The sequence below is a fragment of the Euprymna scolopes genome, chromosome 41 (assembly GCF_053919585.1).
Source record: "Euprymna scolopes isolate OS-2025 chromosome 41, ASM5391958v1, whole genome shotgun sequence".
Taxonomy (NCBI): domain Eukaryota; kingdom Metazoa; phylum Mollusca; class Cephalopoda; order Sepiida; family Sepiolidae; genus Euprymna; species Euprymna scolopes.
In genome coordinates this window covers 20,105,606-20,131,014 of record NC_136522.1, presented here as the reverse complement: position 1 = coordinate 20,131,014, position 25,409 = coordinate 20,105,606, and the positions used below count along the sequence as shown (strand labels likewise).

Here is a 25,409-nt window from a genome sequence, read left to right as displayed (position 1 = left end):
TCCGGTTCGGAGTTTAAGACTCCTCACACAGTTACGTAACATTAACATTAAATCTACTGTAGTTTTCGAAGATTGTAATCTCTGCAAAAACCGACGATTGTTGTCAAATGATTTTAGAGAAGCCGAAGAGAATTTATATAAGACGCTTATTATCTTCTGTTCTAATTTTATCATTTCAGTTAGCAATTGGACCCTGGTGGAATGTGAGGAGTATAATTGGCCAGATTTATGCGGCGTAGAAATAATGACCAATTACGACGGACGATCCTGCGATAAGTTGTGCGATGCTCACTCGGATTGCGACCAATTTGCAAAAATATCAAACTTATGCATAAATATAAAAAATGACGCACCGATAGACAAATGTATCGTGAGAATGCGACCAAATGTTGAATTATATGAACGAAAATTTTATTGTGAATGATGAATGCAAAAATTTTAAAAGTCGATCAACCGCTATATTTATGAATGAGAGGATAAACAACAAAGGGAGATAACACGATCAAGAAGTGTATTCAAAATTGAATTATCGTCCTTGGCCGTTTCTCTTCCAATCCTAAATCATGGGGGTTGTCGATGTGTACATTCGCACGATAATTTGAAAATCACAAAAAATTGCCACTTAAAATATATAACCTATATGCTTTCTTTAGAAACTCTAAATTTGCTATCATATGCACGCACAGATCCTGACAAACGATAATCGTGACACTCTGCACTGATGAATCTCGAAAGGATCAATCACCAGTGTCTGAGTATTTACAAATTATTATAGTAATAATTATATACTAGCGGGACCTGTGGAAATTCCACAGGAACTCATTCATATGTAATATATTGATGTTGGCATTCTGTAGATGTTCAGCGTAAATGTAGACGCTTTGATATTATTGTAGTTCTTTTGTTAAAACTGCAAAACTATTTATCTAAGCTAGCAAGGACGCCCAATGTAGCCCAGTAATAAGTACGCATAAATATGTTATTATAATTCTTGTAAATTTCGTATATATTATTATAGAGTTAATGTTCTATCGATTCTTATATATTGCGATTTCAAAAATAAGGATCAGCTCGAATCGAAATCGAAACCAAAACTTATGAAAAAAACATATGCATATATATATATATATATATATATATATATATATATATATATATATATATATATACAGGGTGACCCCCCAAAAACGGGCCCCAAATCTAATTAGGTCCCGTTTCTTAGTGTTTTGTCCGAATAAAGAATAAAATGAAACTTTGGTCATAACTAGTTTATTATATTCAAAACATCACATCAAAACACCAGGGTCTTTGGCCTTTTTTTCTCCGTTGACTGTAAAAATACTCAGAAAAACAATTGAATGTCCTCTGTTTTTTTTTTTGGGGGGGGGGGTCACCCTATATATATATATCTATATATATATATATATATATATATATATATATATATATATAGAGAGAGAGAGAGAGAGAGAGAGAGAGAGAGAGATAGAAAACTTGAGTACTTGAGTTCCTCCACAAAACATAAATAACACACACACTATTTTATATATATATATATATATATATATATATATATATATATATATATATATATATAGGGTGACCCCCCCCCAAAAAAAAAAAACAGAGGACATTGAATTGTTTTTTCTGAGTATTTTTACAGTCAACGGAGAAAAAAAGGCCAAAGACCCTGGTGTTTTGATGTGATGTTTTGAATAAAATAAACTAGTTATGACCAAAGTTTCATTTTATTCTTTATTCGGACAAAACACTAAGAAACGGGGCCTAATTAGATTTGGGGCCCGTTTTTTTGGGGGGGGGTCACCCTGTATATATATATATATATATATATATATATATATATATATATATATATATATATATATACTAGCAAAGATACCCGCGCATCGCACTGGACTTTTCTGCACACTTAGGTACGCGATTTGTGGGCACCTTTCCAGTAAGTGGATGTTGTAAGAGGGAAGTAAATTTCAACTCGATGCTTAAATCTTATTTAACACATTGAATACTGAAAACATACCGCAATCAGATCATATCAGTTTTTCATCATATTCTTTTGAAGAACTTTTCATTGAAGAGTCTCGTGGTAAACTGCATTTCTGCTTCTTTGATTTGGAGCCAGAATGTAGAGTTTTTCTGAACTTCCTGTCCTGATGGAGACGTAGAACATACTGTGACTGAAGCAGTCTGATGTCAGATCTACGCCAATGGTTTTAAACGTCTGACCTTGTCTTTTATTTATGCTCATTGCAAAACACAGCTTCACAGGAAACATTTCTAGATAGTACAATTACACAACGCCCCAACATCCCCCCGGTCGCCGTCGACATCCCCCCCCCGCCCCAATATAAACAAAATGTTGGGGGGGGGGTCAACGTGTGGGTGCTCATGTTAGGTTAAATTAGCATAGAAAAGTGACCCCCACTTTATTGAAACTAACATTTCTTCAAAAAGCCCCATGGTCCAGGAGTTCATACCATGCAAACGGTAAATTTACGACGGGTTTGATTATCAATTTGGTGTCAGAAGAAAAAATCGGTTTGTGTCAAAAAACGAAAATAAATGTCTTTTTTTTTATCATAAAAATAATTCTTTGTCCAAACATGAGAAAGTGAAGGCCTGGGGTCATTTTTTTTTAGCTCGTTTGGCTCTTTTTGGTGTTTTTTTTAGTAAATGCACGGGCGGCCATCTTGCTTGCCAAACTTTAGTGATTACGTTGGATACTAAATATCTTCAAATTTGAATAACTACTCGTTTGCGCAAGAAATAAATGTAATATTCGTTCTCAGCATCCCTAAAAACTTATAAAAGTTGGCAATTCAAAAGTGAATGCCGAGGGGTCGGTAAACTAAAAAAAATACCGATTTATGGTAATAATTATACCATAGCGATGTATGTGATATCATATATGGTAAAAAAATTATATTTTACATTAAATCTATATAATTATAAAACTCAAATGGCCTTGTAACGGGTATTGTAACCCAACATCCGGTTTACGACTTCCGGTTGCGTATGCGTACATAAACATAAACCCATAACAGCGTAAACAAATAAACATAAATCGCTACTTTTGCAGAATTTGACCTGCGCCCTAAAATACCTATTAACGCTGTTATTTAGAAATTATTATTTGGCATGGGAAATATACTGTCACAATTTTCTTACAAATAAATCACCTTTAACCCGTTGACAACGTATTGTTTTACTGCGTACGTTTTCAGCATCCCAATTGTTTGTTTTTTTCGCGTTTAAATTATCCAATTAAAAAATTGTTAATACTTTCTGCATTTTTTTTTACATCGTTCATTTCCGTATTACGTTTAAGTTATTTTAACGCAATTTTCTTACAAATAAATTTACATTAACCCGTTGACAACCATAAGAGCATTTTACAACGTATTTATTTACTGTGTACGTTTTCAGCGTCCGAATTGGGTTTTTTTTTTTGCGCATTTAAATTAAAAGATATATCAAAATTTGAATTTAACTTTAGGTATTATGCTATCTGTTCAGTGCACATTTACCTATAAGTATGGCAAACAAACCACTTATAGTTCAATGGCTGTATTTTTTTTTTAATCAAAAATAAACAATTATAAACAGAACGATGAATTATATCGGTGTAAAACTACTAAATACAGTGAAAAAAAATGGATAACTCAACAATAACAAATAAAAAAGGTTTGTAATCATGCAGAGAGTAATCCAGACGTAACTCAGCGCACGCCCGGCTTTCTCCGGAACATGACGTCAACAGACCGAGTAAGCCGAGCGTCGCCGAGAAAATTAAGCCGTCCGACGAAACATAAAACTGAACTAATGACAATGTAGCACGATGGTTTTCAACGCGACGCGCGTTCGCGCGAGTTGAAAATTCAAAGCAGCAGACAACAATTTGGAAGAGGAAGAAAAGAAAAGAAATCAATAAAAAAATAAGCACACCATTTCGTACTTTAACGTCAGAAAAAAACAAAAAAAACATGAATTTTAAAGCCTTAAGTGAGCAGCTAGAAACACCAACTGGAGTCCTCGACTTTTGTCAAGAAAAAAATTACTGGCACGGACGAAAACTTGTGCATCATGTGAACAAGGAAAAGTAAGCGATGGCTATGCCTGGAGGTGTCAGGCTAACACATGCCAAACCTTTACATCATCCGGACTGGTACCTTTTTGTTGCCAAGTCTTGGCCTACAATCGCCATTGTGGGCGTTTGAGCGAGCAACACAGAAAGACCTCCAGCGCGAATGCGGAATACGATTTACGCACACACACCATTAATAAAACACCGGTCTGAGGAAACAACAACAATATCTGTGTTAATATGAAAAAAAAAAAGAAAAAAAATCTATCCCACCCAGTTTTGCTTCAATTTTTCTAGTTTTCAGGGATTTCCTTTAGAAAAATAATTAAAAAAAAAAATAACCCCCCCAAAAAACAAAGATAGTTTTTTTTTTCAATTTCCTTGAAAAAAAAAACTTTACAAAAAAAAGTGTTCATTTGACTTACCTTTGAATCTTTTCTCGAACAAAAAGATCGGTCAATATCAAGTTTCTTTCCTACTCCTCAAAAACATTTTTAAAGGTTTTCGGTTGTGCTATTTTCATGTTATGAAGAATTTTTTTTCAAAAAGTGGGAGATCACTTTCCTATATAAATTAAACGTAAAATGAGCACCCACCTTCTGGCCACGTAGTAATTTCTTCATATCAAAACAAATTTAACTGTGATTTTCGTTTTTAGCATCTCCGAAAACCGGCGCTGTTTTTTTTTTTGTTTTTTTTTTTTGTTTGTTTGTTTTTTTTTTCATAAGATGCGTTCATTTTTTCATCTCATAATTTAGGACGCTAATTATGCTGTCAGTAAGTTTACAAAAACATACTTTTTTTTCATTATACAACTTGTATCGTTGTTAACAGGTGCTTCAGCAGTTAAATATTTCTCAAAAATTCTGTTTACATTAGGGGGCTGTGGAGTGCCCTAGTGTAAACAGAATTTATGTAAAATATTAAACGATTCTGCTTTAATGGTTTAATGGTTAATGCCGGCACGTTACTTACGGAAAAACGGTTAATTCAACTACAGAAGCACCTGTTAAAAACTATACAAGTTCTATAATTGAATACCCACCTAAAAAAAACGCTAAGGTAAGCTTACTGACGGCATTATTAGCGTCCTAACTTATAAAAAAATGAACGAATCTCTTAGTTAAAAGAAAGAAAAAAAAACAGCGGCGGTTTTCGGGGGTGCTAAAAACGAAAATCACAGTTAAATTTGTTTTATGATATGAAGAAATTATTAGGTGGCCGGAAAGTGGGTGCTCATTTTACGTCAAATTTATATAGGACAGTGATCCCCCACTTTTTGAAAAAGTAATTTCTTCATATCATGCCCCAAATTTAAATGTGATATTCGTTTTCAGCACCACAGGAGAGACGTTGCGAGCCTTTGTTTTATCGTTACTTCCATAACAGGTGCTCGTCTGAGCTCTAATCCCTGGTCTCCCCTCGCCGATCTTTCACGAAAAACACCCGTCTAGCTGAAACCACTGTCAAAAATTAATTTTTCCCACTCTTTATCTGTGCCAAAACCAAAACGTAGATTCCATGAACAAAGCTTCTTTCTTAGAAGTGCACGCCTGTGGAACTCTGTTCTGTCTGCCTGTTTCCCACCTGACTACAACTTGGATGTCTTCAAGTCCAACATAAACAAATTCCTGATGAACCGCCCCCTTAAGTAGACACTTTATCAAATATCAACATTAACGTACTGTACACGCAATAACCCCATATCCCCGAGTGGCTTCCAGGCCTTGATAAGTGGTAACCACCTTGTAAAATTAAAAAAAAAAAACATAGGAAACCCATAAAAGTCGTCATTTTAAAGTTTTTTGAGGAGTTGGAAAGAAACTTGACATTGACCAAAAAATCTTTAACATTATTTATCTAAAAAATATATGGTGCTAATGCAGAGAGTGAGCCGCGCTATTTTTTAAATCGTATGTCCACGTTTAATTAAAGTTTTATTATATGTTTTTTTTTATTCAATTGTAAGGTTAAAGTACAGAATAGTCACAAAACACCCTCCCCTCCCCATGTTAAGAATGGCTTTTTAAATAATAACGTTATTATTTCAGCACGGATCACTCTCTGCATGAATACCAAATATATATATATATATATATATATATATATATATATATATATATATATATATATATATATATATATATATATATAAATTAAAATAAAACAAAAAATATTATTATAAAATTTTTCTTTACAGTTAAAATTTAAGGTAGGTTTTCTTTTCGTGTTATGCTTTCATCGGCGACGCTCGGCTTAATTTCCTCAGCGACGCTCGGTTTACTCCGGCTGTTGGCGTCATGTTCTGGAGAAAGCCGGGTGGACTCGGAGTTCACTCTCTGCATGAGTATCAAAAGGTTACTTAAAAATTAAGAATAATCGAAAAAAAATACCTCCGAATTAAAAATAAAAATAATAATTTAACTTGGAAGAATATTTCGAAATGAAAACAAATCTAATGTAGAAAATATTTAATAACGTGCTCAAAGAATTAAACTATCGCAGTTATTCCCCTTGGTTTTCTGGTTTGAAAATTAAAAGGTTTCAGATTTACGATAATAATAAGTAAATTCAAGTTAAATAAAATATAAATTGAAATGAAAATAAACTAAATAAGCAAATTTTAAATTATATTTTTAAATAGTACAGTATTAACGAGGTTATTATGTCGAATAAGTAATATAATCGAGCTAATTATTTAAAATGATTTAATTTAATGTGATATGCTAATAACCATAACTCAGTCGATGTATATGTGATGTGAAGAATGCTATATCAAGAAGTTATACATAAAAATAAATGTCTCCTTTGACAGAAGTATCCTACAATGGACAATAATATTTCTTGACCAGGAGAGGTGTATACACACTATAGACACTTTATATTTCTTTGATCATAGGGAGTTGTACACACACACGAACGCTATTACTTTATATATATATATATATATATATATATATATATATGTATATATATATACGACGCTACTTTCTTTGTTTAATTAAGTACATTTCAATATTAAAATATTGTTTTTCAATTTTATATATTTTCTTGTAAATAAAATCCTTTTTTATCAAATTAATAAAAATCTTTATAAAAAAAAGTTTGTTTTTTTAAGTAGGTAAACATTTATCATCGACTAATCGATGACAATTTTTTCTTTGTTGGCTATTCGAAAGTTGAACAACTTTTTATTGGCTGATTGACTTTTTTTTTAATTTTAATTACGTATATTTGCATATTTTCTTGTATATAAAATCATTTTTTATTAAATTAAAAAAAAATATTTATAAAAAAAAAAAACTATATGCTCTCCCGACTGATTTTGACTATTTTCCCCATTTGAATCCCTGGTCTGATGTATAATATTTATGTCAAACAACCAAATGACACCGTTTCATGACAAACGATGCATTAATTTGAATTCTGTACCATTCAAAACCACTATTTAGACACAAGTATGAATTTTGGAAGAAAAATAAAAATTAATCCTAAAAGGGACGTTTTTTTAATCCTAAAACACCCCGTGGCTCAAGCACCACAATTTTGCCAGAGTAAAATATTATCTTTCCATATGCATATTCATACGGTCTTTCTTTCGAGCAATTTTCAGCAAAATCTAAGGATTAAAAAAGATTCTATTGTGAGAACAACTACCAAGATGAGAGCGATAGCCCAAACAATCAAAATTAATACCGATCATCATCTAAAAAAAAATGAAAACAATTTATCTAACAATTTATCTAACAATTTGTCTTACAATTTGTCTAATCCGGAATGCATCAAATTTATAGAAATTTTGTTCAAATGCAAAAGAATAAATTTGAAAACTTTAGAAAAACGAGTAATGCTGATAATTTTGGTTATTAAATGAAAAAAAAAAACATGAATAATTTGCCGGATCGCTACGTTAATTCCTATTTCAGTCACATAAATTCTTTAGAGTGAAATGATTTTGGCATTTCTTCCAAATAAGTTATCTCTACTTAAACCATGTTTGTAATAATAAAAATGATAACTTAAAACGAGTAAGTTACAGCGGGTTTGGCAATTATGGATGACACGGGCCGAGATACACAGTTGCCAGACTATGATTATTTTTTAAGGTCAAATGTTTAAGAAAAAAAAAAGGCTAAATTAAAAAAAAAGGCTAAATTAAAAAAAAAGGCTAAATTAAAAAAAAAGGCTAAATTAAAAAAAAAGGCTAAATTAAAAAAAAAGGCTAAATTAAAAAAAAAGGCTAAATTAAAAAAAAAGGCTAAATTAAAAAAAAAGGCTAAATTAAAAAAAAAGGCTAAATTAAAAAAAAAGAAGCAACACTTTTGCGGTAAACAGGCAATTGATGTTGCTATATAATTCGAGCGAATGAAATATTGAATTTCACATAAAACAAATGGTATCTACGTAATTGGTATGGCAAAAACATTAACATATCCAAAAATTATGAAAAACGGGGTGATAGAATATTAATTATTAATAAAAAGAAATTTGTGAAATTGGTGTTTACGAGCGAAATGCGACAAAAATAGCATGTACTTTTGCATTTAACAATCCACGTTGAAATAATAACGTAATTATTTCGAAACCTATTATTTAACATGGGAAGGTGTTTTGTAACTATTCTGTACTTTCACCTAACAATTTACTAAAAATGTATATCGTAAAACTTAATTTAACTTGTAAATACTATTTAACAAATAGTACGGGTGTTAAATGATAAAAACATCAAATAACTGCGCGAGCCTTTTCTAGTCTCACACAAAAACACACGTTCACATCTCAAGTTATATTACTTGTCATATACATACGCGCACACAAACATACGCGCCCACGTCTACACACGTACATATATTCAGGTTCGCGTACATACACTCACATTCACGTGTATACACACACACGCTAACGTACACACATGTACTTCACATATACGCGCACACGTACGCACACATGGGCAACGTCACTTCCCCTTTCAAAGGAAATCCACACATGCGCAAGAGACCACCGGAAACAATGATAAAAGCAAGAGCAATAAGTAGCATCTTCCTTTTCAGACTAGCTTCCGAGGTGAGCCTCACTTGCTACTATGTGAGACAAAAAGCTAACAGACCGTACGTACACTTTATGCGCTTTCTCTCTCTATGAACTGGATTTCTCACTCTTTCTCTACAACTTGTGCCGGAGAACACCGCCGCGTAGCTGACTGCTAACATGTCTTTGTCTACACGCTGGACTATCATTCCCATTTCCACTACATTACTCACTTCTCTTCCCATGCGTGAACAAATGATAGTGACCCGGACGTGAGATGAAGACACATTTCCTTTTTCCTTCTATACTACCAGTCCCGCAACAAACGATGGTTACACCCGCGCGGGCATGAACACGTGTTATATCTAAAACATTCATTCTTTCAACAGTAAATAAACGACACGTTTATCTTATCCATCAATTGAGTTTCTGTTTCCTTCATACCATTCGTTTCATTATTTTCTTTTGTAACGGGATTAGGATTTATATATCGTAGTCCTCTACATAACATTTATTTTATCCAAATAAAATTATAAAAACATTTATTGTATCAAAATATAAGGCACTTATGCATTACACGGGTGGAGCTATTTTGTTTTATTGGGTTCAATTAGACAACAAATAGAGGGTGCAACTTTTAACCCTAATTGAACAGTAACAGTTATAGTTTTTCTTTTATTTAAACAATTTTTATTAAAATTCTATTTTTCTCTTGCGGCGACTTCGTTTCGTTAAATTTTTTGGAAAAATCTAATGATGCTTCAATTCAAAAAATGTTTTAAAATTATTTGAAAAATAATCCAATGTTGCTTTAATTTTTATTAAAATTCTATTTTTTTACGATGAGTTGAACTGTTTGAAAAAATTCCAATGTTCTTATTTACTTGTTTCCCCGCAAGGGCAGAGTTAGACACAAGGTCGGTTTTTATCTGGGGACAGGAACAAAAATAATAATTGTCTCAGTCTAGAAGAATTTCTCCTCCACTGACTGAGGATAGAAAAGAGGACGTGTAGTATCAGGACATATATCACACTTTGCTCCTAGCCAAAATTTACCTTGATTTAAAAAAATGGTGCTTTAATTCAAAAAATGTATTTTCCAATAAATGTTGTTACAATTATATTTTGATACATTTTTATACAATAACTTTTGTTTTTGAAGTATTTCGATGTTATTTATTTTGTTTATTTTATGTGTTATTTTACCAATAAGAAATTATGTTTTAATTTAATTTAGACGAGAAAACAATTCAATGACTTTTTATGGTAAATGTAAAGTTGAGATGGAGACACATTTCCTTTTTCCTTCTATACTACCAGTCCCGCAACAAACGATGGTTACGTGATATTCTTTTCTATCGTTATGATTTAGAAACCAATTGTTTAACATATAAGGGGTGTGTTTTGTAACTATTCCTAGAAGAAATCGATGTTATCGCCGCTAAAAATGGCGCCGTTCGTATAATGCATAAGTGCCAATAAAAAAATTTCGTTCAAATTCAACATAGTAATGAATATCCTTCTATAGGCAATCTTTACTTTTGTTCTTATCCAGAGTGTCCCTTTTAGGGGAGCTAGATTTTCCCCACAACTATAACCGATCGTGTGTCTAAACTCTGCCCTCGTGGGGAGGCAAGTAAATAGGATCAATATTTAAAAAATAAATAAAAACTTAACAATCAAAGGGAAATAATCTAAAATTTTTATCTGAGATAGAGAAACAAAGCAGAAGTTTTCATTTTGATTTCAAGAAATCCACATTTTTTTTTTTTTGTCCCTCTTTACCCTCTGGGAACGAAACGAGGGTAAATATTATATTTCAAGATGAATAATCATGTGTTTTGTTCTTGGATAATTTCCAGCAAAATCTAATGGTCGAAAAATATTTTATATATATATATATATATATTTAGCTCTCATCTGTTATTAATCACAGATGTGGGCTAAACACATCCCATTCCTTTAGAACAAAAACATAATTTATATACTTAATCGTTAAATAAGCCAATTTAGCACGTTCTGAACCCATCTGATTAAATCAATTATTAAATCATAGTGTCCTCGAGTAATCAATGAACTGAAAACACAAACGGCCTGAATTACCTCCCTTCAACCATTATAAGAAACAAAATCGACCCAGTTTCAAACAGAATTAACTAGCAGTACTATCCCAAGCAACGACATAAAAACATTTTTCAAGTAGAATAACTATGAATTTTCAGACAGTAAATAGATTAGAACACGTCACCCGAAATGTCCTATAAGGTTTATATATATTAAACACACCCATTTTACTTTATTCTCCTATTCTATCGAATTCTGAACCTGAATTGGTCTCATATCCATGTACCAATAAAACGATAATCTATAAATATTACTTGCCACTAATATGAAACTAAAACTAACCGTAACATCTTTACAAGGTTGTTACGAACATAATATAAATATAGATACCAATTTTTAAAAATTCTTTTTACAAAAAAATCAATCATTGGGAAATAAAGGAATTTAGGAACCCAACAAATGGGATATTTTTTTTTTTTAATTTTCTTTTTTTAAATTGCTCAGGGCTCCCCGTAGAAACTTCGCATAACTCTGTTCTTAAATAAGGATACGAAAATTAGGCGATACATTAATATTTAAATGGGCTTTTCCGTAATCACAACCAAGGTAAATGTTTCTCGCATATTTTTCCCGTTAGGGATCCCTCCCCACTTTTTTCTGTTTTTTTTTTTTTCTATTCAAAAATGCTACATTGCCAAAAGTGTGTCTATTCATAAAGTCTGAAGAAATGCTGGTTTTTGAAAATTTTCAAACGATATAATGCTTGAAATTGTCGAACTGGACATTGAAACAATTGTAACATAAAATGAAATACACCTTTTGTTGCCATCAACACCTTGTCTTGAAGTCTTGATTTTGCACAAACAGTATGTTAATGCTCAATTATGAAATGTGATAATTTTGTAGCTTAATCCTTAAGTCAACCTTTTTTGGCTTAAAACCTATTAGTATATGAAAATTTACTGAAGTACACGAAGTCAGTATATTACATATATATATATATATATATATATATATATATATATATATATATATATATATATATATATATATATAGTGTTATTTTAGGCGATTATGACCCCTTTTCACCTCTTGGGGACGTAACCAGAATTTCCTATCGTCAAATATTACGTTTTCATGTGTATATCATGTGGTCTTGCTTTTGGGTAATTTGCAGAAAAATTTGCAATCGGAAAATATTTTATGCAGTGAAAAGTGCTATTTTTTTTTTTTTTTTTTTTTTTTTGCTATTTTAACCCCTTTAAACTCCATGAGAACGCAACCAAAATTTTTATCAAAAATCTGAGAATATTATATTTCCTCCCTTGCTTAGTTGTAACTTCATGCAAAATTTCAGAAAAGTTTAATTAGTAGCCATTTTGAATATTTTGAAAGAACGGACGAATGGGTTTATGAATAGTCCAAATGAGGTAAAAATATTTTTTTTAATCACATTTACTTCTCTTTCAGTATCCTCGTCTGTCTAAGCTCTCTCAGGACAAGGGTTTGTCAGAACAACCTGGCATGAGGATACTTCTTCTATAGAAGTAAACCCTTACCAAATATTCAAAATCACATAATATTCGCTGCCCAAATAAGATCTACTCACTATGGCTAACTCACATTAACTTGAACGGTGCACCTTCTCCAAGTGATGTTACTTCAAGTAACAGCACGAAGCTGGATACTCCACCAGACTAGACAAATTCTTGTCATGGAATTCAGTATGACCAAGAGACCAAAACGAAAGATATACGATATATGAAAACGGTTAATTGGGGAGAGGAAAATTATGTTCTCAATTTCTTTACTAACCCAGTGTTTGAGAGATAATGAACTTTAATGGAACATTCGAATATCTATGTATCTCATATAAAGTTCAAGTATTAGCCCCAGGTAGTGTGGCCGCTTGATTTCTGAGAACTTCAACTGAATAAAATTAATTAATTAATTTATATAAAGTAAAAATAACAAGTCACTATTTACGTGTGTCCCCGTGAGGGCAAAGTTAGACATAGGGTAATTTTTTGCTGTGGGAATCCATCATCTAGTGGGCATCTTTTGTTGTAAAGAAAAAATGTTGCGTCAGTCTAGAACGATGTCTCCTGATTGTAGACAGAACAGATGTTACACGTAAGATTATCTATTTGCAAAGAAGAAAAAACAATTTTACTTATCTATAATATAAATCTCACCTGTCTGTTTAAATGTATGTATGTATGTATGTATGTATGTATGTATGTATGTATGTATGTATGTGTATCTGCCTATAACCTTCGACAAAGGCGACGAATTTTCACGCGATTGGTATCATTTTGAAGCTCGACCCTTTGGACAACAAATATCGAAAAATTGGCTAAAAACATTAATTCCTTCTCCCTGAACTAGGCAGTTTTCTACAGGGAGGGGTCGCTTTTTTTGTTTTGTTTTGTTTTTGTTTTTTTGTTTTTTTGCTGATACTTTTTGCAAGTCATTCAACCCTCGCGTCTACGACGTCGCATAAAAGGCGTTATTTCAACTGTCCGTGGCGTCATAACCACAGTAGGCACATCGGTACGAGGGTCTGTTTTCATCTGATGGGCATTTTTGTTGTGAAGAAAAAAATGTTGCCTCAGTCTAGAACGATATCTCTTGACTGTAGACAGAACAGATGTTACACGTAAGATTATCTATTTGCAAAGAAAAAAACAATTTTACTTATAAACTGTAAATTTTACTTATAACCTAGAAAAGATATCTATAGTAGATATCTCACTGCTAAAGCAATTCTCTATCTGTATAAGTGACAAGTGCGTCCTAGGATTGAATAAGGTGCCATATCTGGACAGGAGCTGCTCGACACATCACATCCTGCCTTGACAGAGTTCAAAACAGACTTCGTAATCTAGTAGGCCATGCCCTTTCATCTTCTCTGCAACCTCTTTCTCACTGAAGATACGTTGCGAGTCTGTTCTTGCTCTATCGCTATTTTCGTAGCAAGTGTTCGACTGAGCTCTAATCTATTGTTCCTTCCTCGCCAATCCTTCACAAAAAAAAAACTTGTCTAGCCAAAATCACCATCAATAATTTTCACCACTCTCTATCGTTGACTAGACCTAAACATAGATTCCATGAATAAAGCTTCTTCCCTAGAACTGTGACACTCTGTTCCGCTGCTCTATTTTCCAGCTAGCTACAATATCATTATCTTCAAGTCAAATGCTAACAAGTTCTTCTGCAGCTGTCCTTGTAAATGATCTAATTATAGTAAATTACTTCTACAAACAATTATTACGCAACTGTTCCAATGACTACAATACACACATTAACCCATATCCTCGAGTAGCTTCCGAGCTTTGATATATGGTGATCCGTTTGTAAAAAAAATATTGGGCACAGGGCCGTCAAAATGGTGTTGATTGTGGATATGTAGTAACCCATTGATACACTTTGATTCGAAGTTTATAAGAATTTGAGTAATTTTTTCAGGAGATTTTTTGATTAAAAGAACGATTTGAACTTTAATATATTTGGAAACGTAAAGCAAAACGATCATCTACATTCGGACCAGATGTAACGTTGCACATCTTTCTTTTTGACGGTGTTGTTACATTTTAACGGACAGAACGTGTTGTAGATCACGTTGCACGGAAACAGAAGAAAGAGTAAAACTCGATGCACTTTTTCTTTTCTTTTTTTTTTTTTTTTTTTGAACAAAGCCTTTATATCAGCTATTTCCAACAACGAATTTTTCTAAGCTACTTAAACAGTTAATTTCTCCTTTTCCGGCCGAGTGTGACTTTTCGTCTCTCTGTGGCGCTACCCATACGTCCTGAACACATCTCACATCCCACTTCTCTGAACACTCGTGTCTCAAACATGGCCTTTCCCAATCTCTCGTGTTTCGAACACGTCTCGAATACCTCCTTCTCTGAACACGTGTAATTTTTATCTCTGCTGTGACGTCACATCGCGCAGCTGGCTTGGTCATTTGCATATGGCTGCTGCTGTTACCCCAGCGTTAACGGTTCTGTTACAGATAGCATTTGTAAGGACAAATCGAAAACGCCATATCTGGATTTGAAATGACGGATCATTTTTATCGTGATGACCCGGTTTTTACATTAAATTTATGTGCACAACTCCTCTTTAAAGTATAAAAATATTTTTTTTAATTTCTTTTTATAGTCTTCCCTTTTCATGTTGTTTATATGCAATCATTTAAATTACAACAGTTTTTAAATTTGGTGAATGGGTGCCTCACAAATTGAACGACACACAAAAGGAAACGCCGTTATGAAGTGTCATCTTCCCTTCTTTTACGCAACAAGAACAACTACTTTCTCAGACGGGTTGTGACTTGCGATGAAAAGTGGGTTCTTTACGGCAACCGCCGACGCTCAGCTCAGTGGTTAGACGCCGACGAAGCTCTACGACACTTCCCAAAGCCAGAGTTGCACTAAAAGAAGGTCACGCTGATTGTTTGGTGGTCTGTGACCGGTCTCATCCATTACAGTTTTTTTAATGTAACGAAGTACTTCAACAAATGGATGAAATGCACCAGAAACTTCGATAACAATACCCAGCATTAGTCAACAGAAGAGCCTGATTCTCCTCTACGATAATGCCCAACCACACGTTATTGAACCAACCCTGCAGAAGTTGAACGAATTGGAATACAAAACTCTGCCTCATCCGCCATATTCTCCAGGCCTCTCACTTACCGACTGCCACTTTTTCAAGCATCTCGACAATTTTCTGCATGAGAAATGCTTCAAAGACCTAAGCTACATAAAAAACGCTTCAGCAATTTCATCACCACCAGAATGCAGGATTTTTACGTTATTGGCATAAATACACTTGTTTTGTGTTGGCTAAAATGTGTTGATTTTGATGGTGCTTAATCCGATCAATAAAGTTTGTTAATTTGGATTTAAAAGCTAAAAACCGCAAGAACTTTCTTGTCAGCATCATATTTCCAATTTTGATTTACTTTTAAAGTTCGCTTTCTTTTCGGAGAACAATTCTCGGTAATAAAAAACGACTTTATATTAATCTATGTATAAAATCTATATATAAATATCTTGTAATCTATATATAAAATCATATCTATATATAAAATTATTATTTCAAACGTTTATTTTATTAAAATTTTCAGATCTGTTCGTTTACCATTTTTGATACTTAACATCGATCCTGTTTCCTTGGATTTTGAATTATTGCTTGAATTTGAATCAATTTAAAATAATAATTTAAAAAGAAAAACATCACAAAGAGAATATGATTGCAACTTAATTTAATCTTAGACGCGGTTACTTTTAATGCATCTAAAATCAGGACATTGCGAGCCTGTTTTATCGTTATATTTATGACAAGTGCTTCAATCTATGGTCCCTCACTCGCCAAACATTCACGCGAAACACTAGTCTAGTTGAAAACACTATCAATAATTTTCCTCACTTTTTATCTGTACTTAAACCTAAACGTAGATTCCATGAACAAAGTTTCTTTCTTAGAACCACACCTATGGATCGCTCTTCCGTTTGCCTGCTTTCCAGCTGACTACAATATGGCTGTCTTCAAGTCCAACGTAAACAAGTTCTTGATGAGCCATTCCCCTTAAGTAATCCAATATACCAAATTTCCACTTTTAACGATTACTATGATATCATCCCTCTTTAATCCTTATCCTCGAGTGGTCTCTAGGCCTTGATTAGTGGTGATTCCTTTGTAAAAATATTCTGATTCAAAATATCTATAAATACCAATCTGAAAAAAGGGAGATTTCCTAGACACAAACCTAGACTTAGTAAGACACATAACTCATAAAAGGGGAAATGGTTGGTTGGTTGGTTGGTAAATTTTAATGCATCTAAAACCAAGCTTCTATCTCTCCATCATCAATGCTCTAAGCCCCGTCTGGCATCAATTAAAATGAATGGCTCTCGTCTTGTGGAGGATCCAAGCTTCTGGGCCTGACCTTTACTCCTGATCTAAAATGGAACACATACATCAAATCCATTGCCAAGGTCACTGGAAAAATGGTTGAACCATTCTACCGCTTCAGTAGATATCGCACTACCGATGCAATTCTTTACCTTTATAAGAGGCAAGTACGACCTGGAATCGAATACTACGGCCACATCTCAACAGGAGCTGCTAGAAAGTTCTTATCCTGCCTTGACAAAGTTCAAAATCGACTTTGTAGCCTAGTAGGGGGATGCTCTTTTCTCTTACCTGCAACCTTCCCCACAGAAGAGACGTAGCAAGCCTATCTCTGCTCTATAGTTGTTTTCATGGCAAGTGATCATCTAAGCTCTAATCTATGATCCTCCCCCTACGTCCCCTTGCGGAAACCACAAACCAAATGAAGCATTAAAATACATAAATAAAGGATTCTGTCATCCCTCCACAGTCTTCAACTAAACTAACTAAAAACAGCTACAACAGTAAGCAAAATATTATCTGGCTCCCACCCACCTTCTCCCTCAACATCAAAACATGAGTACACTTAATATGCAAATCTTCTTGACCTTTTTCTTACAACTTGCCCTGAGCTGTGCTTATTCTCTGTTCTGTTTCCACTGGGATCTTCTGACCACTCGGTTGTCTCAGTTAAGATAAAAAAAAACAAAATGTAATAAGTCCTCAGACATACCTCTCCATCGTACAGTGTATCGATACTCTATGGCTGACTGAGAGAGTTTCTGTACATTTATATCAGATATATCTCTGCATTCCATGTTTAAAAAGAACATGTCCTCTTTAGTATCAGACTTGATGGAATGGTTAATTGTCAGTATTGACCGCTTCATACACTTCAAAATATTCCAGCAAAAACCTAACAGCCAATCGTGATTCACCTCAGAATGTGCAGCTGCCATTGCGCACAGAAATCATTTGTTTCCATTGCTTTCAACAAAATACTGAGACTAAAACCGCCTTCAGCAAAAAAGTAATAAAGAATGCGAATGAGTTGTATGCTCAGTCCGTTAAGTCCAAAGTAGTTGAGCAGCGGCTTGGTTCCCACCAGTTTTGACGAATAACAAAGTCCTTAACAGAAGCGTTTGCTCTATCCCAATCATTATCAATGAACCTGAGATAATCTTCTCAGCATCGGACAAAGCCAAACTCTTTGCCAAGCACTTTGCAACTAATTCTAACCTATGCGAGCAGGGCCGCCAACACCCTGTAATCCTCCTGTGTCATAAAACAGGCTATGGAACATACAAATATATGTGTGTGATGTTGCCAAGCTAATCAAAAACCTTGGTTCCAGTAAAGCAACTGGCTTTGACAGCATTCCAATTATAGTGCTGGAAAATCTTAAATCGGAACTATCTCCCATACTTACAAAGCTGTTTAAATATTATCTTAAGAAAAAGTGCTTCCCAACACCTTGGAAAACCTCATCAGTATGCCCCGTATTTAAAAATTCAGGTGATCGGTCATCTCTCTCTCTCTTTCTCTCTCTCTCTCTCTCTCTCTCTCTCTCTCTCTCTCTCTCTCTCTCTCTCTCTCTCAGTATAAACTAATCAGTATTCTATGTGTCATGAGTAAGTTGCTAGAATCCATGTTGAATAGAAAAATAGTCAACCACCTTAGCAAAATAACCTCCTCAGTGACATGCAATATGGTTTCCGTCCTGCTAGGTCTACAGCAGATGTGCTAACAGTTATATCTCATAGGATGAACAAATCTCTCGATGGGGGCTTCGTTTATAGGGCAATTGCTGGAAATGTCTTCTCAGTTATTCTTTCTGATAGATTCATAAGTGTAGTGGTTGATAGACAGAAATCAGAAGCTCGCAGTATTAATGCTGGAGTCCTCGGTCCAACGTTCTTCTTGATCTACATCAATGATCTCCCAAATCATATCCTAAGATCATTCGTAGACATTTATGCTGACGACACTACCACCTATTGTAACACTTCAAAGGCCGTAAATGACAAAGACCTCTCCGATTCTTTCTCCTCTGATCTTGAGAATGTGGTGCAATAGGAAAAAGGTGGCTGGATAATTTTAATACATCTAAAACCAAGTTTCTATCTTTTTATCATTAATGCTATAAACCTTGTCTGGCATCGATTGAAATGAATGGCTCTCATCTTGGAGAGGCTCCGTGTTTTGACAAGCTTCTGGGTCTAACATTTACTCCTGATCTGAAATGAAATACGTACATCAAACCCGTTGCCAAGGCTGCTGGAAAAATGGTTGGATCATTCTATCGCTCCCATAGATATCTCACTGCCGATTCAATTCTCTACCTGTATAAAAGGCAAGTACGTCCTGGGATGAAGTACTACGGCCACATCTGAGCAGGAGCTGCTAGAAGCACTTATCCTGTTTTGACAAATCTCAAAATGGGCTTTGTAAACTAGTTGAAGGTGCACTTCTCTCTCCTCTGCAACCTCTTTCCCACAAAAGAGACGTTGTAAGCCTGTCTTTGCTCTATAGTTGTTTTCATGGCAAGTGCTCGTCTGAACTCCAATCTATTGTTCTCATTACCCAACTTTCACAAACAAACACTCGTCTAGTTGAAACCACTGAAAAACTTAGTGGCAATCTTAATGAATTATAGTTATTATTTTTTTTTTTGTTATTTAGTAACTACTTGTTTATAAAGACGTCTACTTTATTTTTTCGGTATAGCTTTCATTTACACGTGCTTTTTGCGTGTACATCCAAGAGATTTGTTTTTGTTTTTTTTTATAAATAAAACATCGTTTAAATAAAACTCCATAATAATGAATTAAACATAGTTTAAATATAAATACATGATAATTGTAGCTTGATACGCATTGATTTGCGTATCAATCAATTAGCTATCCTATAAAGATGTAATAAGAAGACCACGATGAAGAGGTTGGCAGAAAATAGAACAAAACGAATGTAACGCACCTATCAACTATTTTATCTAATAAGATTAAAAACAATGCCGGCGAAGATGTAGATAAGACCGATGCAAGAATTTTTAGAATTCGTTGTGAAAAAAAATCATTGAACATTTAATATCTATATCATTAATTGTTAGATGAAAGATAATGAAATTATATATAAATATATATATATATATATATATATATATATCATTAATTGTTAGATGAAAGATGATGAAAATTTATATCTATATCATTAATTACTAGATGAAAGAATATAAAATTATATATATATATCATTAATTGTTAGCTGAGAGATAATGAAATCATATATCTATATCATTAATTGTTAGATGAGAGAAAATAAAATTTTATATCTATGTCATTAATTGCTGGATGAAAGATAATGAAATTATATATATATATATATATATATATATATATATATATATATATATATATATATATATATATATATATATCATTAATTGCTAGAAGAAAAATAATGAAATTTTATATAAATATCATTAACTGCTAGATGAAAGAAAATGAAATTTAATATATATATTATTAATTGCTAGATGAAAGAAAATAAAATGTTATATCTATGTCATTAATTGCTGGATGAAAGATAATGAAATTATATATATATATCATTAATTGCTAGATGAAAGATAATGAAATTATATATATATATCATTAATAATGAAATTTTGTATGCATATCATTAATTGTTTGATGAAAGATAACACAATTTTACATATATATATGATTAATTGCTAGATGAAAGATAATGAAATTTAATATATATATATGATTGATTGCTAGATGAAAGATAATTAAATTTTATATATATATCATTAATTGCTAGATGAAAGATAATCAAATTTTATATATATATATATATATGTATATATATATGTATATATATATATCATTAATTGCTAGATGAAAGATAATGAAATTTTATATATATATATATATATATAATTAATTGCTAGATGAAAGATAATGAAATTATATATATATCATTAATTGCTAGATGAAAGATAATGAAATTTTATATATATATATCATTAATGTCTAGATGAAATATAATGAAATTTTATATCTATATAATTAATTGGTAGATGACAGATAATGAAATTTTGTATATATATTATTAATTGCTATATGAAAGATAATGAAATTTTATATATATATATATATATATATATATCATTAATTGCTAGATGAAAGATAATGAAATTATATATATATATATATATATATATATATATATATATATATATATAGCCAGTAGAGCTTAGTTTCCTAGAAGTACATCCAATGAAACAACATGTGTCTACCAAAAGAGTGCTCAATGAGTGAACAGAGCAGGTATATTAAATTTATTTATACAAACCTTAATGGCTACATATGTGCATACATGTCTCTGTAATCACCCGCGTTGGGGGATTACGTCTTCAGGCCAAGAATTACCGTCGAAACTGATATTTCAACCAAATACATTTTCCTATTTCGTTTGTCAAGTTAGAATGTAACCTGGGTGGGAGTCATAAAACGGTGAGAGAACAAGTGAGGTCTTTGAAGATAGGAAACATCTTTTTCATTTCCCTCCCTCCCCCATCCAACCTAACTATTGGTTTTATGGCATAAGGTACTTGAGAATTTAGTTTTTTTGTCTTGGAGTCTGTAAATTAAGAACATTTGCTATGGTCACTAAGTACTGACCGGTGTCTTTCAATCTACACCCATCCACACACATACATGCAACACACACACAACACACACATACACAGACACACCCACCCACACACACTCACGTTAATACATATATTCAAAAGCGAATATATGCTGTTCGTTTTATTTTACTCACACACACGTACTGAAACTAGGCAATAAGTATAAATTGAAATAAGGTGAATAAAACAAAAACAAAAAGATAAAAAAAATAAAAATAAAAACAAATAAACAAACAAAATAAGAATAAACATAAAACACAAAAGTTATCTAAACCCCACATGTACATATATATATTAATATATTAATATACTTATAAACGCCTACACTTTGCTACACCCGCGCATATATACACACACACATACAGACATACATAGACATATAATGGCATTTTTCTTACTTCAGTAGCCTGGTAACCCCTTCATATATGAAATAGCATGCCACTACACTCCAGAGTTATAAATATAACTGTGCAAATTAATTAACCTTTATGAAGTTGTTCGCATACCCATGACTGATTATATTAAGAAGTTTATTTTAATATTTTTTTTAAATAGAAAATGTCTAATGTTCTTCAAATAAACGTTCGTGGCATAATCGTCTAACGGACCCAACACGTTGCATGTAGACACTGTCGCAAAGGAAAATAATAACTTCGGCACAACTATTTTTGGTGAAAGTAACGGTTATTTATTTTGTCACTTCACGTAACCAAAACTGCTATTCGCTGTCAGTACAGGGTACCAGAAAACACATCTCGTAAATCACACTCGTACAAGGGCCATTTTTACAAAGTACGACTTTTAGAAGGGTGGAGGCAGAGATGGCAGACTTCATGTTGGCCAAATGTAAAGGGCTAAGCGCCACGTGTCGGTTTCTTTTCTTTTTTTCTCTTCCTTTATCGCATCTTTGATTCTTGTCCTTTCATTTGTCTTTCCTTCTGCTCCGATATTAATCCTTATGCATTTGAATTCGTGACGTAATGCTTATGCTCCGTCTCCAAATGCTAACGCGGTTATGTTGCAAAAGTAAAGTTTTAATATCAATGTCAGTACGTTAAAAAAAACAACTTTATATCTATATATCTATATATATCTATATATTTATCTATCTATAATCTACACACACACATATATATATATATATATATATATATATATATGCGTGTGCTAGAACGTTTTTATCCTAAATGTTACGCAATGATGCACAATGTAGAAAATATGCAAAAAAACTGAGCATAATTGATAAATAGAACCAATCGTCCAGTAAGAAACCATAAAAATGGATAAATAATTAATAAAAGTCCGTTTTTCAATGGAATATATGAGTTAGACTTTATGAAGTCCCTCCTCATATTATATTAAAGAGTATATTAAAAAGTTCGGTTTAATCATTTTTAAATGAAAAAAGTAAGCTTTGTATATTAATGTAAGTGCGATGAAAATCTTAACTTTGTATGTGCATAGATATAAGATATAAAAGAACATAGAACAGAAGAAGTAGGTATAAAAATAGCAGCGAGTGCCCTAACGACTGCAAAAAAAAAGTTAGTTGCATAAGCAGGCTCGAACCTGAAACGCAAAGAGCTAAGTGGCAAACGCTTTTGCCAGCCGTACCAGGACGACTTATGACGCTATGACGCTGAAAAAGTAACGTTTATAAACACAAACGCGTACGTGACTTGCAAAAAAATGGCGTCGCTTAAAGTGATGCCCCTTGCAAGAAATGGTCCAGTTGACCACCACATAATTAATCTTTTTTTCTAATTCATATATTTTATTCTAATTCTAATATATTGTTATGCGCACGAGGGATCACTCTTTCAGATGGTATTGGTGTCTACCCGGTCCAATGCGGCTGACTATTTGCGTTTACATAAAAAAACATTATCATTGTATGCGAATAGGTAGTTTTTAAAATATTAATCAATATAATTTTATTTTTTACTATTAGAATAAAAAAAAAACCCGTTGGGTTAAATCAAGTTGAATAAACAAGAAGTTATTTTGTAGAAACTACAGTTCTGAAATTAATAAACTTAAAATAATTTGGGCTTGCATACATATTTGTTACGTATTTGCGTTATAAAAAGACTAATATTTAATAGAAGTTTTCGGGCAATGTAGTCATCGACGTTCCCTTTTTTTTTTACAGTTTTTTTTTTCTTGATCGACACACACCCTATAACTAAAAGCGGATCTTAAAGGTCAACACGGAAATCTTACAAACACGGATTACTTACGAAACACTTTCCGTTAACATGTTCAAAATGGTTTTCAAAATAATTACATTATTTCAGCACGGTAGCAAAAATTAGACATTTATATTTTTTCGACCGACATTGCAGACCCAAAACATTTAAATTTTTTCCGACCGACACGGTACATCCAAAATTATAAGGTTGGTTCATAGTATTTGCGCGTGGGATAATGACAATGATTATCAAGATTAAATTTAGGGCAGATACTTTGGCAACCTGCCCCTCAAAAAATAGGGCGTCTATTCCGACATCCGTTCTTAACAAGGGTAGGTTGAGAGTGTCCATTCCAAAAGCCATCCTTAGCATAAAGATGTTGAGAATGTCTATCCCAAAAGCCGTTTTTAACATGAGGAGGTTGGGGTTTAGGTGTTGGGTGTTGGGCAATACTAACAACAGCCGTACTTAAACTTTTTACGAGGGTGGGGGCATGCTTTCGCCGGGCAACGCCAGGTAACGAGTCCTGCTAGTTTGGAATATAGTTAAAAAGAAAATCCCAAAAGATTATACAAAATAGTCAATATTTTAAATAATCAATAAGCAAAATCATACAGCAATACATTCATAATTAATCACTGAAACATAAAAATATACAATGACATATGAAGTATTCCACTATCTTTAAAATATGCAACGAACTGAGTACACACTCGTTAACTGATCATAGCGTCATTTAAATGAGCGCCATTTTTTCTTGGGTGTGCAAGACTCAAGTCTTGACAAATAAAACGACCCTGTGTCCAGCTGAGTTTATAAATAAAAGTTAAAATATCTCAACTCTTAATTTCACGACAATATAATTTATACTTACCAGTTGTAATTAAAAGCAGAAAGCACCCAATTCGTTCCATCGTCGTTGTCTTCGTAATGATGACCATTCGTTTGGAGCAAGAGTCAATGTTCAAATGAAATGATATTCGCATGTCGTCTCTCCGGTTTCTCCTTTTTATATTCTTAATTAATACATTTTTACTGGCACATCAGAGCTGCCTTTTTAATTGACTGAATATCTGATTGAATATTTCCGATAAACAGATCGATAATAACTAAGAAAAGATACAATTACACCAAGCCTCGTTTTCGCTTCAGTAAAATTATTCTATATAATATACATTTATTTACTTTTTTTCATTGAAATACAAATTATTTACACCATTCTGATCATTCTTTGTTCAAATTGTAAGCTCTCAGTACATAGCTTAATAAAGGTCACTCAATACTATGGTTCAGACTTGTGATTGTGTTACTTTGACGTTTAATTTAAGCGAATCAATTCTCGAATTAATGAATATTCCTGGTCGTAGCATCTATAATATAAATCTAACCTATTTGTTTAAATGTATGTATATATGTA

General features: G+C 32.8%; 1 protein-coding gene across 2 annotated transcripts in view; it reads right to left on the bottom strand.

Annotated features, from left to right (window-relative positions):
• The window catches only part of LOC145266398 (uncharacterized), a 199,092-nt gene extending 174,055 nt beyond the window's left edge, over positions 1-25,037 (bottom strand). Inside the window, exon 1 of one of the 2 annotated variants that reach the window (XM_080122042.1) lies at positions 24,867-25,037. In XM_080122042.1, the coding sequence (XP_079978168.1) occupies positions 24,867-24,978 (112 nt within the window). In that variant the 5' untranslated portion in view covers positions 24,979-25,037. The remainder of the gene's footprint in view (positions 1-24,866) is intronic. The other variant, XM_080122040.1, reaches the window with a different exon arrangement.
• Positions 25,038-25,409: the final 372 nt, after the last annotated feature.